The sequence below is a fragment of the Odocoileus virginianus genome, chromosome 5 (assembly GCF_023699985.2).
Source record: "Odocoileus virginianus isolate 20LAN1187 ecotype Illinois chromosome 5, Ovbor_1.2, whole genome shotgun sequence".
Lineage (NCBI taxonomy): Eukaryota > Metazoa > Chordata > Mammalia > Artiodactyla > Cervidae > Odocoileus > Odocoileus virginianus.
In genome coordinates, this window is record NC_069678.1 from 12,810,223 (window position 1) to 12,824,330 (window position 14,108).

Consider the following 14,108-nt stretch of genomic DNA (forward strand, 5'->3'; position numbering starts at 1 on the left):
CTGCTACCAAATCTCGCGAAACTCTTTTTCCCTCCCGGGAAGTTGCCAGAACTAACTCTGGGCAGCCTGGCCTCTCTCCGGCTTCGGTGATCCCTTGCGAAAAACTTTATTGACACAGCTGGCAGACAACAAGCAGTGGACTCTGCGGCGAGGGTGCTGAAGCTAAGCTGGATCTGGACAGATGGGCTCACAGCTAGGAGCATGACTTTGCTTTGTCCGACAGTGGTCATTTGGCCCATCCGTTTGAGCCGAGCCTCTTTCAGATTACTGGATAGAATGATTCTAATTCTCCCCTTTTCCCTATTAAACAAAAAACGTGTAGGTGAAAATTTTCCTGGAGAGTCAAGCAGGACATAGAGAAAGGCCATCCAATTCAGGACTTCTGTACCTGGGCCTTTCAGTTCCCCCACCCAACCCAAAGATTTCCATTTTCTGTTAATCTCCAACCAGCCCAGCAAACATTTACTGAACACCTGCCACAGTCTTCCAGCCACAGTTCTGGGTTCTGGAGACCCAGGCATGAGCAAACCAGATACTGCCCCTCCCCGCCCCCCCCCCCCCCCATAAAGCTCAAATGACTTCAGGGGAAAAGATACACAGGAATGAGAAGCAACAGCCTTATGTTTCTGCCCGCCTGGTCTTTCCATGGGAAAGATCACCTTGGATTCCTATTGCTTTCTTAACCTTAAACCTAAAGTGTTCAGTGGACCCCTGTACACGCTGTAGTGGAAACATAAATTTACTTTCCAGACATCGACTGACCTTTCTGTCCTGAAACAACCTGTCTTTCCCACTCATTGGCCTTTCACTTGCTGTTCCTCTGTCTGGAACACTCATTCTCCAGATTTCTCATCAGGTCACAGCTCAGATATCACTTTGGCAAAGAGGTTTCTCCCTATTGATATTGTCATGTTGGTTTAGTTACTAGGCTTCTTGATTATCTGTTACCCCAATAGAGCCAGCTTTTTAAGCACAGAGACTTTGCCTGTCATCTTGTTTTTCCTGTGTCTGTCCCTAGAATAGTGCCTAATAGGTGCCCAGTAAATACTGAGTGAATAAGGGTAGTAATTCTACTTCTTTGGGGGTATCCCAATCTATCTCAGAGCCCTTTGATGCAGAAACCCACTCTTCCCCCTTTGCTTTCCTGTGCTGGGAGTTCCTACACTTCCCATGTTCCCAGAACACACACCTCTAGGCTCAGAAAGCATGACGTCCTCCTTTAATGCTTTTTCTGTCGGCAGATTCAGCAGGGCGGGGCCTTCCCCTTTAAACTGGGCCCCACCTGCTCTGGTCAGACAGGTTTGGAGACACAGGTAAAGGGAGGGAGACCGAAAGGAATACTTGTAGAGCCAGCAGAAGAGCTGGGCAGCTCCTTCCCGGACGCTGGGGACCCTCTACCTCTCTCCAGATGGAAAGTAAGAGGGTGTCATGGGTCCACAAAGTAGGGGGTTGGAGGTCCTTGGGGAGGTGGCGAGAGGGAAATCAGCCCCATCCAGAAGCAGTGAGATGGAGGACAGCAGGGAGGGGACAGAGACCAGAGAGGAGGCATGGGAAACAACCTTCATTAGACTCAGAGGTCAGAATGGATCCACCTGGGCCCTCCAGAGATGTAGGGGGTGGGTTACTGAGAAGTTTGGAAACTGACCACGTATCCAGATTGGAGACAAAAGACCAGGGTGCATTGCCACTACCAGCTCCTTGGGACAGATCTGTTGGCAAATCATGGGTGTCAGCTGCCAGGAAAGTTCCAGTTGGGGATCTGCAGGGGAAGGGGAGGTGTGGAGGAAAGGGGGCAGCGTCTCTGTTCACAAGATCCTTCATAGGAAGAAAGCCCTTGGCAAAATTCTAAATATCTCCCTTTCCTCCTATTCCTGCATTAGGGTGGCCATGACCCCAGGGTTTTTGGTGGAGGGGGTAGAAGGCGTGGGTGGAGGCTGGCTGAGGCCATAGCTGCCAAGGCCTGTGCCCCCTGACTCACCCTCTCCTGCTGAATAGCATTTGATGTCGAAAGGGTGCCTCCATTTCAGCTGCACACTTCTCTCCTGCTTCCCACTGTTTGAACACTTTCCTCCAGATCAGGTTCTCTCTAAGATCCCAGAAGGGGCTAAAGTCCATGAGGCCAGCTGCCCTGGAGAGTTGTGGTTCTACCAACCCCTCCTGAGGGCCAGAGGATGGCGGCTTCTGACAGAACTTCGCTCTGCTCCCTCCAGGGTGACATGACTTTGTGGTAGACGTGAGAAGTGAGACGTGAGAAGTCGGGTCCCAGGATGACAGAACCCTGAGACCCTGGCCCTGCTGGAAGTGAAGGGGCCTGAGGCCCTGGAGAAGAGCCCACCCCAGGCCTTGGTCCCCAATGGCCGGAAGCTGGAAGGGGAAGATGGGGTTGAGTCCCTTGGAGCTGAGTCCTCTAGAGTGGGGTCTTCGGCTGAGTCTCCCACAGCCAGAGAGGGGACCGAGGATGGTCTAGACAGCACAGTAAGTGAGGCTGCCACTTTGCCTTGGGGAACTGGCCCCCAGCCCAGTGCCCCGTTCCCAGATCCCCCCGGCTGGAGGAACATTGAGCCTGAGCCCCCTGAGTCAGAGCCACCCACCAAACTAGAGGAGTTGCCCGAAGATGAAGCCAGCCTGCTGCCCGAGAAGGCAGCCCGGGCCTTCGTGCCCATCGACCTACAGTGCATTGAGCGGCGGCCCCAGGAGGACCTCGTCGTGTGCTGTGAGGCCAGCGAGAGCGAGCACCGCCGGACCTTCCTGCCTTCCCGGGCCACCCACCCCGAGCCCCCGGAGTGCAAGTGGGCCGAAGCAGTGGTGAAGCCACCTGGCCCCTCCTGTGGGGGCTGTGGGGGCTGTGGGGGCCGAGAGGTGCTGAGAGCCGTGGCCTCGGTGGGAGCCGCCCTCATCCTCTTCCCCTGCCTGCTTTACGGGGCATACGCCTTCCTGCCCTTCGATGCCCCACGCCTGCCCACCATGAGCTCCCGCCTCATCTACACCTTGCGCTGTGGGGTCTTCGCCACCTTCCCCATTGTACTGGGTGAGCCTTGGCCCTGCGGGAAGGGAGGGGGCGTCTGAGAGTGGGGCTGGAGGGCAGGGCCTGCCTGACTTGGAGAGCAGCAAAGTTTCCCATCACTAGACCTGGACCCTCAGGGCCTCCCACACCCTGTCCCCCGTATGCTCACCTCCACTCAGGACCACCTCAGCCCCACCCAGGGTGCAGAGCCGAAGCTCATGCTGCACTCTGCCACCTGCTTCCTCACCTGATCCTGTGTGCTCTCCAACCCCACCCAGGGATCCTGGTGTACGGGCTGAGCCTGTTGTGCTTTTCTGCCCTTCGACCCTTTGGGGAGCCACGGCGGGAGGTGGAGATCCACCGGCGGTATGTGGCCCAGTCGGTCCAGCTCTTCATCCTCTACTTCTTCAACCTGGCCGTGCTTTCCACCTACCTGCCTCAAGATACCCTCAAACTGCTCCCTCTACTCACTGGTCTCTTTGCCATCTCCCGGTGAGTTGGGGCTGGGGGTGGGGCACAGAGGAGGTGGTGGTGCTTAAGGGACCTGGGCATCTGAATGTCTGGAGAGCCAGGGGGATTGTGGATTCTGAATCAGCCCAAATGTGCACCCTGGAAAGTTGAGTCCACTTTCTGCCTTGCACTTTACCTCACTTGGCAGCTCCCATGTCTTTCATAAGACACATATATCAACCTAGAACAGGAAGGGAAGGGCTTTTGGGTGTCACCTAGACCAACTTCCCACCCATTGCAACCACTCCTCTATGACACTCTGGTCAGGTGGCCATTGGCTGAACATTGGTTGAACATCCCCTGTGACCAAATGCTTTGTTCTTTATGGGGCAGTCTTATTTATCAAAAGTCCTAATTTTTAGAAAGTTCTCTTTTATACTGTGCTAAAAACTTCTGCCCTGACTCTAACCTCTGGAATTCTCTAGTCAATTCAGATCTTTGACAACAGCTCTCAATTCTGACTCCCAACAGTCTGCTCTCCCAGTGCTTACTTTGCTAAATGGTCCTGGTCCCTTCACTAGCCTGTCTCTTTCCCTGTAGGCAGGAAATTCTGCTTATCAAATGGGAGTGGGTGGGGGCTAGGCAAGGGATTGTCCTGTTCATCCACATTGAGGGCACATAGGTCTCACAGCAGCCTCATTACTCCCCTTTCATTTAGAATTTGAAGATCCTTAGGGGTGTTTTCATGTAAACTATGTTAACCCAGAAGGTACCCTTGAATTTCTGAAGTCTTTCCGAAATGCAGATCTTTCCATTTTTTTCCCCTAATACATTTCCTTTTGTTATTTTCTTTTTAAAGAGATTTTATCATATTTATTTACGGCTGTGTTGGGTCTTTGTTTCTGATCAAGGGCTTTCTCTAATTGTAGCAAGTGGGGGCTACTCTCTAGCTGCAGCACAGGCTCAAAGCACACAAGCTTCAGTAGTTGCAGCGTGTGGGCTCAGTAATTGGGGCTCGCAGGCTCCAGGGCACGGGTCAGTGGTTGTGGCACTGGGGCTGTGTTGTCCCACAGGATGTAGAACCATGCTTCAGCATCCTGGAGCAGGGATTGAACCTGTGTCCCCTGCACTGGCAGGCGGATCCTTAAACCACTGGACCACTAGGGAAGTTCTGTTATTTTCCATATAGGATTCCAGGTGGCTTTAACTGCTAAAGCATTTTTCCTATTAAGCTAAAATCTGTCTTCCTGTCACTTCTAAGGGTAGTCTAATGGTCATTTGTCCTGCCAGTCTCCTGACCATCATACAGTCCTGCATGTTCTTCCAGTAGATGTTTTCCAAGATAAGTATGTTCCTGTTCATGTAACTCAACCTCAAATCTCCTTCTCAGGGAATGCTGGTCTCAGATAAGAAGTTGGTTTAATTCGGTTTAAGCAGCAAGAATCATCAGGGAGCTAAAGACCAGCGGTTGTCTGGTCCATCTTACCCATTTTACCGAGAGAAAATGACTATGAGAGGAAGTACCTGCAGGCTGGGGGAGAAGAGTGGCATAGGTCTGCAGCAGCAGAGGCAGGACTGGAACCCAAGTCCCTTCCCTCCCATCCAGGGTCCTTCCCTCCCATCCAGGGTCCTTCCCTCCCATCCAGGGTCCTTCCCTCCCATCCAGGGTCCTTCCCTCCCATCCAGGGTCCTTCCCTATGGGCAAGTTACCTGCAGCATGTGCTCTTCCCTCTGTTACACAGGTGAAAATACAGGGGCATCTCAATTTTGTAATAGGTGGCCCTTCGTTAAGTTAGGAGGAAACTGCTGCCCTCCTTCCACTGAGGGGTGTGTATTTTTGAATGGATCTTCCAAAAGGGGAAATTTAGTTGTGCCTGATCCACCCCTCTGGGCTTCAAGCTCTCTTGAAGCTGGCTTCCTTACTTTCTTCTTTCCCTCAGCCCCTCTAAAATGGCAGGAGAGGCTGATGAACAGGCATGGGTTCAAATCATGGTTTTACTGTTTCCCCAATATGTGACACTGGATGCATCTTAACCTTTTGGAATCTTAGTTTCTCCATCTACAAAAGGGGAAATAAACACAGTGGAATGTACTGCAGCTGCAAAATAATGAAGCTCTTTATATGCTGATACGACACAATCGCTTCTCAGGTGGGTCAGTGGTAAAGACTCCACCTACCAATGCAGGAGATGCAGGAGATGTGGGTTCAATCCCTGGGTTGGGAAGATCTCCTGGAGTAGGAAATGGCAACCCACTCCAGTAATCTTGCCTGGAAAGTTCCATGGACAGAGGAGCCTGGTGGGCTACAGCCCATGGAGTCTCAAGGAGTCGGACACAACTGAGCAACTGAGCACACACACACAATGACATAACCTACAAGATGCATTAAATGGGGGAAAAAAATCAATGTGCAGAACAGTCTCTATAGTATGCTCAGTTCAGTTCAGTCGCTCAGTCATGTCCGACTCTTTGCAACCCCATGGAATAGTATGCTCCCAAACCTCAAAAAAAAAAAAAAAAAGAGGGGAGAAAAACATAAATTTTCTTGCTTATATATACAGAAAACTTCACGATGTACAAGAAACCATAACATTGGATGTCTGGGGTGGGAGTAGAATCGAGGTGAGGAGGGGAAGGAAGAGAACAGAGTATCTGGAAAACATTTTACTCTACTCACTGGTGCCTTTGAATTTTGAACCATGTAAATGTATGTTGCCTACTCAAAACTTTTTAATTCAAATTTGAGAAGTATACAAAGAGGGAGGTGAATAATATACACACTTCATAGAGATGTGAGGTCTAAATTAAACAGTACCCCTAAAGTAATTAGTACCGTGCCTGGCACATACGTCAGTGCATGAACACTGGTTGTTTTTAGAGGTATCAGTTGTGCCAACCAACCCCCACCTGCCTCCCTCACTTTCCACTCTCCCTATCATCAACCTGTTAGCTGATGCGCTTCCCTCAAGGAAAGCTCGACCTTTGCTTGCCTCCCAGGCTCATATACTGGCTGACCTTCGCTGTGGGCCGCTCCTTCCGAGGCTTTGGCTACGGCCTGACGTTCCTGCCCCTGCTGTCCATGCTGATGTGGAACTTCTACTACATGTTCGTGGTGGAACCTGAACGCATGCTCACTGCCTCTGAGAGCCGCCTGGACTACCCTGACCATGCCCGCTCAGCCTCAGACTACAGGCCCCGCTCCCGGGGCTGAGCTGCCCAGCCCCCTCTGTTCCTGGGCGGGATGAACCCACCTACTGCCCCGACAGGGGTGCCATCCAATCAGAGCCTGGGGTGCTCCCCTTCACCTTAGGAGCCTGGGACAATTATGTGGGAGAGACTTAAACAGTCTTTCAGGGAAAGAGGTGGACAGCTGTGTTCCTTAAGAATGCTGAGGACACGGGAGCAGGGGCAGAGGCATGGTTCCTTCCTTAGCAGCCTCTGACCACTGCCACAGGGCCCACAAAGGCTGGACTCTGCTCCCCACTCTGCAGCCTCCGGCCAGAGGCAGCTGGTAGAGCATAGCCAAAACTCTGACCGTTTCTGTGCTGGGTGTCTAAGCAGAGGGCTTCCAAGAGACTGGAAACATGCCTATGCCTTAGGTAAAGGCTGGGCATCAGATCAAATAGGACTTTCCTATTTGGTGAAAAACCTTCTGGGGACCTGGGTTCAGGATCCTCCATGACTGGCCTTCGTAGGCCCTTTAGCCTCAGCTAAGTCCGTTACAGCTGCTCTAGCCCAGAGTGGCTGACTCCTGTCTTCCAACCCTTTAGGTCCCTGTAACTTTGCACCTCCAAAGTGCCCAGTCATACCTCTCCTGTGGGAAGAGGCGCAGACAGGGAAACCTGCTTCCTAAGAGGTGTGTGTGTGTGTGTGTGTGTGCGTGCATGCCCACACACGTGGTGGCTGGGAGTGGTTGGAAGGCATGGTGGTTGATGTTAACCCCGTCTGAATGTGTATGTAATAATAAATGATTAACACCACAGTCTCTCTTGGCTCTTCCATCGGGTTTGCCCCTCAACCTCAAATGTCCCTTCCTTGTTTGATTCAGACTGCACCAGAAACCTCCCAGATCCACATATTGAAGAGTGGCTGGCAGGAGCCTGGTCCCATGGCAAGGGAGAGAACTAGGCCTGATGAAGAAATGGGCCTTCAAAAAGAACTTGCCTTCCACGCCCCTCCTCCAGCCCTCTCATTCCCTGGAACCAGGTCCCAACCTGCCCAACAACGCACCATATTGAGAGACAAGCCCTGTGGAAAAAAAACTAGTATATTTCATGCCTTCCAGGGCAGCAAGCAGTCAGAAGGCCTCTCTCATTTAGGCCTGTGAGTCTCATTCAAGGGAAATGGGATGGTGGAGGAACGGGGAGGCAACACGGAGGGGACCCTCCCTCTAGCAATCATTCTGTGTCTGGTCCCTCCTCAGAGTTGGAAGGAAGCCCAACCTGGGTCCCCCAGGAAGTTGAGGCTGATCTGAGGTTCTACCAAAAAGGAAGACAGCAAAGAGGAGGAGCTGGCTGGGAATACTGACCCTCAAACCTTCAGACCAGCAAGGCAAGTTCAGTAATGTCCTTTCCTCTAGACAGCAGGCCTCAATTTATGGACTGGTATTCAGAGTACCGCTTGTGGCCCAGCAGCAAAAACAGGCCTCCTGCCAGCAGCATGAGTGCTGGAGCACCGAGGGCCACTGCCACGATGCCTAGGATTAGCGGGGACAAGGCATCCACTGGAGGGGTGCCCACACCCAGGAGCATAGACCTAGAGCAAGCAGAGTGAGAAAGAGAGGGAGTCAGGCTTAGGAGGGAAGGCTGAGAGGCCTAGCCTTCCTCCACTTCAACCTCCCAAACCCATGGCTCAGGCCTTGACTCTCACCAGCTGAGGTAGTGTTGGTCCCAGTAGCCAGGGCCTGTGGAAGCCCCAAATGTCAGATTGAAGGCACAGAAGTTGTTCTGGGTCTTAAAGAAGGCTCGGACAATGGGTGACTGGGGGAGAAGGTATGCCAAGGTGGGGTAAAGCGGGGAAGATTGGCAGGGCATGGCTGATTCCCGGCTGCCCTGCTTCTGGGAGAAAGCCACTGGTCGCCACTGCATGAAGCCTGATGGGAGGGAGCTCCATAGCAGCTGGTCCAACTGAGGAGAAATGCAAACACATAGGTTGAGGAGGACAAAAGATGCTGGACCCTTCTGTTCCCCCGCCCTTTCACAGCCTCCTTCTGTCATGAGTGGTCCTGAATCCTAGGCCTGGTTCTAGAACTCACAGCTGGATGACACTGAGTCCTTTCCCAGTCTCAACACTCAGCAAGCCTGCACCAGCTCCCAACTCTGGGACCCCAGGCCCTTGCACATCCCACCAGTCAGAGCAATAGTCACACCGTACTGCCTTTCCTCTGAGCTAAAGTCATTAGCGTAGCGTTCAGCACTTAAAGGAACTGAATGAAGTGTTGATAAATTGTAAATTGTTGAATGATTCTGAGGTCCTGATAGAGTCCCCCTTCACACCCCAACCTGTCTGCTTTTCTGCTGGAAGCCTCACCTGGAAGACAGCAGGGGCATACTCATCATCGATGGAGTGCTGCTCCTGCATTGAGGGGCAGCCAGGGCCTGGGCCCAAGGTGGCAATCTCCAGCCCAAACAGGGAGCGGTTTCCCCGGGGAGAGACCCCAGCCAGGGCCACCTCTAGCTGGCAGGTGTCCGCTGAGTGCAGGAGGCGAGGGGGTTGCGCTGGTCGGCCAGATGTGGAGAAGGCCTGGACCTACGATGGAACAGGCACGGGAGAGGTGGGAGGCAGGTGGATGCCTATGTTGGAAGGCGACCCCTATCATTAATTCCCACGCTCATAAACCAGCCTTTTGAGTTCAAATTCCCTATATTCTTACCTTGAAGGCCAGGCTGCCATTGGCAAAAGCCCCAGTGGGGTCGTGAACAGGGTGGCCTCGAAACGTGGCGCTGAGGGTGGTAGGATCCAGTGAGTCAGTGATGTTGTTCCAGGAGAAATTGGCCAAGGAGTACGGGGGATATGATTTTCCTGGAGGCCTTGAGGCCGCATCAGACATGTTGGTGCTGTCAAACTCAAATAGCTGTGAGGGGAGGTGGGGAGGGGTGGGGAGGGACAGGATTTGCCCGAGTCCAGCTTTCTCCTGAATCACCATCCCGCACTCCATCCCGCACCACACCATCACTGGCCCCACCCCAGGCTCTCACACATGACTGTACCTCACCTACTCCCAGTCTTCAATTTCTCCCTCTGACTAGAAAGAACCCTCTTCTCTGCACTCTTCCCCTTGGATCTCCCCCAACCTCCTCACCCTGGTAAAGACAAGGGCAGAAGAAAATTGGATGCTCTTCTTGGGGAGCACCATCAGGCCCCCGTCAGGATCAGAGGAGAGCAGGAGGCTCCAGTTGACACTCAGGGTGCTGTTGGGGGTGTTGGTGGCCACCAACAACACTGCTGGGGGACCCAGGCTGCTCCACACGTAGTGCAGCGTGGAGTTGGTACCCACTGCCTGAATATGAAGCAGGTTCTGGGAAAAGTCCGGCCAGTTAGAGATGACCTTCAGAGACACCTGGAACAAGGAGTGGAGGACGGTCAAGAGAACAGGGTCAGGGAGAGACAGAGGACAAAGATGTCTGGGGATGAGAGGGGGCTTGCAAAATTATGGGGAAAGAGTGCAAGAGGAATGCTTGTGGGAGCTAAAAGGACCTCACTGTAAAGGGCAGACATGGGGGGAGGAGAGGTGGGTAGAGCCAAAACTGCCCTAACCATGGTGGAGAGGTCAGGGCACATGGCTGAGGAAGAAAAATATCCAACACTTGCTTGGACCTGGATCACACAGGGCTAAGTCAGCATCCAGATTCTACCACATCCATCCTACTCCATAATCCTGTGCCGTGACCCATGGCTACCCGGACTCCTCAATGCAAGCACCTTTCATCCCCACCCTTCGGTTGTCCTACATTCCAACCACCCTTCAAGGCAGCATATGCTGAAACACCTATCGCTCTAGCCCCTCACCTGGCGGGTCTCCTCCCCCAGCAGGCCAAGTGGAGCTGCCGTCAGGAGACTCAGAAGGAGCACGGGGCTGGGGGCACAGTACCCCCAACCCCGTCTAGGCTTTTCATAGCTGCTCATGTGGTCCCAACTTCAGAGGACGGAAGAGACGCTGAAGTCATGTGACTCACAGATTCAGCTGATCTCTTAAAAGGGCGGGGCCGCCACAACAGTTCTTAAAGAGAACGCTTCCCTTCCGTTTTTGAATTAAGAATAGAATCAGAAAGGTTAGGAGTTTGTCATCTCCAACTGAGGCTGGCAAGCGAGCCATCTCCGACTTGATTTGCAAATACACTGCCAACCTCTCCTACCTACAAGGGGGCATGATATCTGGATTCAAACATTCAAATGGAATGTACAGAATGACTGTGGCAGGGAAGGCACAGAGAATTTGAAAGAATTCGGTGGGGGAATAGCACATCTCAGAGGGTTCTTTTTCTCAATTATCAATAATTATTGAGCCCCCAGCTATGCGGGTTTTGGTCTCGGAAGAGAGCTCACAATTTTACTGTGGAGAAAAGAAACTCTCAGAAAACAAGACATAAAAGTGATACATAATTGTCATAGAATTGAGTACATAATTCAGCTCATGCCTGGCTGAATGAATGCACTTCTGGTTTTTGTTTCTTAACCCTAGTCATTTTAGCTAAGGAAAAATGCATACGGTACAGTATTTATAAAGTACCAGAGGATATCAGCAACCTGGGTCCTTCCTTGAGACAACCATTATTACCAGTTTCTTATGTGTCCTTCCTAAAATATTCTATGCGTGCTCATGTTTCTGTATTATTTTTAGCCACCTCACATGGTATGTGGGATCTGTTTCCCAACTAGGGATTGAATCCATGCCCTGCAGTGGAAGCAGTCTTAACCACTGGACTGCATATATACATGCATATATAATACTATATACATATATGTGTAATATGTGTAATAAGATACCATGGAATCCACTGTCTAGAAATTTTTTTCACTTATATATTGAGGACTATTCTGTATCTCTCCAGTCTTTCATTGCAGGGGGGATGTTCCATGGATATACTTAGCCAGAACCTTGATATTATCAAACGTTTTGCTACAGGCAAAAAACACTGAAAAGAATATCCCTGTATGAACAGCATTTCATATACATTTGTAACCAAATACTCAGGAGCAGAATTGCCTCAAGTTGCCTTCTGTGAAGTTCATGAATTGATGACACCATGGTTTTTTTTTTTTTTTGACACCATGTTTTAAGGGCCCATTTCCCCCACACTCTAGCAAGTGCTTACCAATTTGCATTTCCCGATGAATAAAATCAAACACTTCTCCATGTTTTATTAGTCATTTATTTTTGCTTCCCTGGAGCTATTTATACCCTTTGCCTATTTTTCTGAGTCCCTATCATTCATTCATTCATTGCCACACAGCACAGCTTGCAAGAGCTTAAGTTCCCTGACCCATGATGGAACCTGTACCTTTGGCAGTGAAAGCATGGAGTCCCATGGAGTGCCAGGGAATTCCCCTGATATGTAAGTATATATTTAAAAAATTTACTTTTGGCTGTGTGTGGGCTTCAGTAGTTGTGGTGCTCAGGCTTGGTTGCCCCGAGGCATGTGGAATGTTCCCAGACAGGGAATCGAACTCATGTCCCCTGCATTGGCAGGCAGATTATTAACCACTGGACTATCAGGGAAATCCTGATGTGTGTATTTTTAAATCTCATGTTTTTTCCTAGTGCTCTTATATTTAAATCTTTCAGTTGCCGGGAACTAATTTTGCCATAAGAAACAAAGAAAGGATCCGTTTTCATTTTTTTCCCTCTGATGGCTAGTCTAGGATAAACTCAAGTTTCTTTAAAAATTTTCATTTTTTTCTGGCTATGCTACCCAAAGCAATCAACAGATTTAATGTGATCCTTAACAAATTACCCATGACATTTTTCACAGGAACTAGAACTCTAAAATTTATATGGAACCATAAAAGACCCAGAACTGCCAAAGCAATCCTTACGGAAAAGAACAAACCAGAAGGCATAACCCTTCCAGACATCAGACACTACTGCAAAGCTACAGTAACCAACACAGCTTGATACCGGCACAGACATATGAATCAATGGAACAAAACAGTCCAGAAATAAACACAAACACCTATCAACAACTCATCTTTGACAAGGGAGGCAAGAATATAGAATGAAGAAAAGCATCTTCAGCAAGTTGTGTTGGAAAAGCTGGACAGTCTCATGTAAATCAAAGGCAGAACACACCTCATACCATACACAAAGTGAAAGTCACTTCAGTTGGGCCTGACTCTGCAAGCCCATGGACTATACAATACAGTCCATGGAATTCTCCAGGCCAGAATCCTGGAGTGGGTAGACTTTCCCTTCTCTAGGGGATCTTCCCAACCCAGGGACTGAACCCAGGTCTCCCGCATGGCGGGCAGATTCTTTACCAGCTGTCACAAACCAACTGGCTTACAGGCAAACGTATGTATGTGAAAATCGCTCAGTCCTGTCTGACTCTGTGACCCCAAGGACTGTAGCCCCCCAGGCTCCTCTGTCCATGGGATTTTCCAAGCAAAAATACTGGAGCGGGTTGCCATTTCCTTCTCCATGGGATCTTCCCAACCCAGGGATCAAACTTGGGTGTCTTGCGTTGCAGGCAGACTCTTTACCATCTGAACCACTAGGGAGGTGACACAGACAATTTTAAGACATCATAAAACTCCTAAAAGAGAACATAGGCAAAACATTCTCTGACACAAATCATACTGATGACTTCTTAGGGTAGTCTCCCAAGACAACAGAAATAAAAGCAAAAATAAACAAATGGGACCTAATCAAACTTACAAGCTTCTATACAGCAAAGGAAACCAGAAACAAAACTAAAAGACCACCTACGTACTGGAAGATATTTGCAAATGATGTGACTGACAAGGGATTAATTTCCAAAGTATACAAACAGGTCATACAACTCCACTGCAAGCAAAACAACCCAACTGAAACATGAGCAGAATACCTAAACAGAGACATGTCTCCAAAGAAAACATACAAATGGCCAATAGGCAGATGAAAAGATGCTCATCACACTGTTAAAGAAATGCAAATCAAAACTAGATTAAATCAACTATACTCCAATAAAAATTATAAACTATGAGTTTATATCTATATATACACCAGTCACCATGGCCATGTCACACCAGTCAAAATGGCCATCCTTAAGAAGTCTATAGAGGGGGAAGAAATGCCTACAAAGGGACCTCCCCGGTGTGGCCCAGTGGTTAAGGATCTGTGCTTCCACCGCAGACGGTATGGGCACCATCCCTGGCCAGAGAGGCAAGGACCTGCATGCTGTGTTGCACATCCAAAAAAGTAAAAGAATAAACCCCAAAATGACACAAACGAACACACTCGTGAAACAGAAACAGACTCACAGACATACAGAACAGACTATGGTTGTTAAGGATGGACAGGACTGGGAGTCTGGGACTGCTAATATGCACACTATTATATGCAGAATGCATAAACGAAGTCCTGCTGTACCGCACAGGGAACATTCACTATCCTGTGATAAACCAGAAAAGAACATGAAAAAGAGTATATACCAATATAAGTCGCTCTGCTGTATAA

General features: G+C 50.0%; 2 protein-coding genes across 2 annotated transcripts; one reads left to right on the top strand and one right to left on the bottom strand.

Moving 5' to 3' along the window:
- Window positions 1-1,887: 1,887 nt before the first annotated feature.
- TMEM79 (transmembrane protein 79) lies at window positions 1,888-7,439 on the top strand. The gene is made up of 4 exons (XM_070467127.1): window positions 1,888-1,923; window positions 2,275-3,028; window positions 3,283-3,496; window positions 6,452-7,439. Exons 1-4 carry the CDS (start codon window positions 1,888-1,890, stop codon window positions 6,663-6,665), a joined length of 1,218 nt encoding a protein of 405 aa, XP_070323228.1. The 3' UTR covers window positions 6,666-7,439.
- A 264-nt stretch (window positions 7,440-7,703) lies between these two features.
- Window positions 7,704-10,633, bottom strand: GLMP (glycosylated lysosomal membrane protein). Its single transcript, XM_020912481.2, has 6 exons — window positions 10,463-10,633; window positions 9,756-10,013; window positions 9,327-9,527; window positions 8,984-9,202; window positions 8,324-8,580; window positions 7,704-8,209 (listed from the first exon to the last, which is right to left on the bottom strand). Exons 1-6 carry the CDS (start codon window positions 10,577-10,579, stop codon window positions 8,044-8,046), a joined length of 1,218 nt encoding a protein of 405 aa, XP_020768140.2. The 5' UTR covers window positions 10,580-10,633; the 3' UTR covers window positions 7,704-8,043.
- Between the last annotated feature and the right edge of the window lie 3,475 nt (window positions 10,634-14,108).

Bases quoted from the DNA above. Each gene is read 5' to 3' on its own strand.
- GLMP (XM_020912481.2), bottom strand. From the start codon at position 10,579: ATGAGCAGCTATGAAAAGCCTAGACGGGGTTGGGGGTACTGTGCCCCC. The intron at 10,014-10,462 runs GTGAGGGGCTAG...TCCTTGTTCCAG, and splicing joins TGGGGGAGGAGACCCGCCAG to GTGTCTCTGAAGGTCATCTC. The intron at 8,210-8,323 runs GTGAGAGTCAAG...TGCTTGCTCTAG, and splicing joins GACCAACACTACCTCAGCTG to GTCTATGCTCCTGGGTGTGG.
- TMEM79 (XM_070467127.1), top strand. From the start codon at position 1,888: ATGACCCCAGGGTTTTTGGTGGAGGGGGTAGAAGGC. The intron at 3,029-3,282 runs GTGAGCCTTGGC...AACCCCACCCAG, and splicing joins CACCTTCCCCATTGTACTGG to GGATCCTGGTGTACGGGCTG. The intron at 3,497-6,451 runs GTGAGTTGGGGC...CTTGCCTCCCAG, and splicing joins GGTCTCTTTGCCATCTCCCG to GCTCATATACTGGCTGACCT.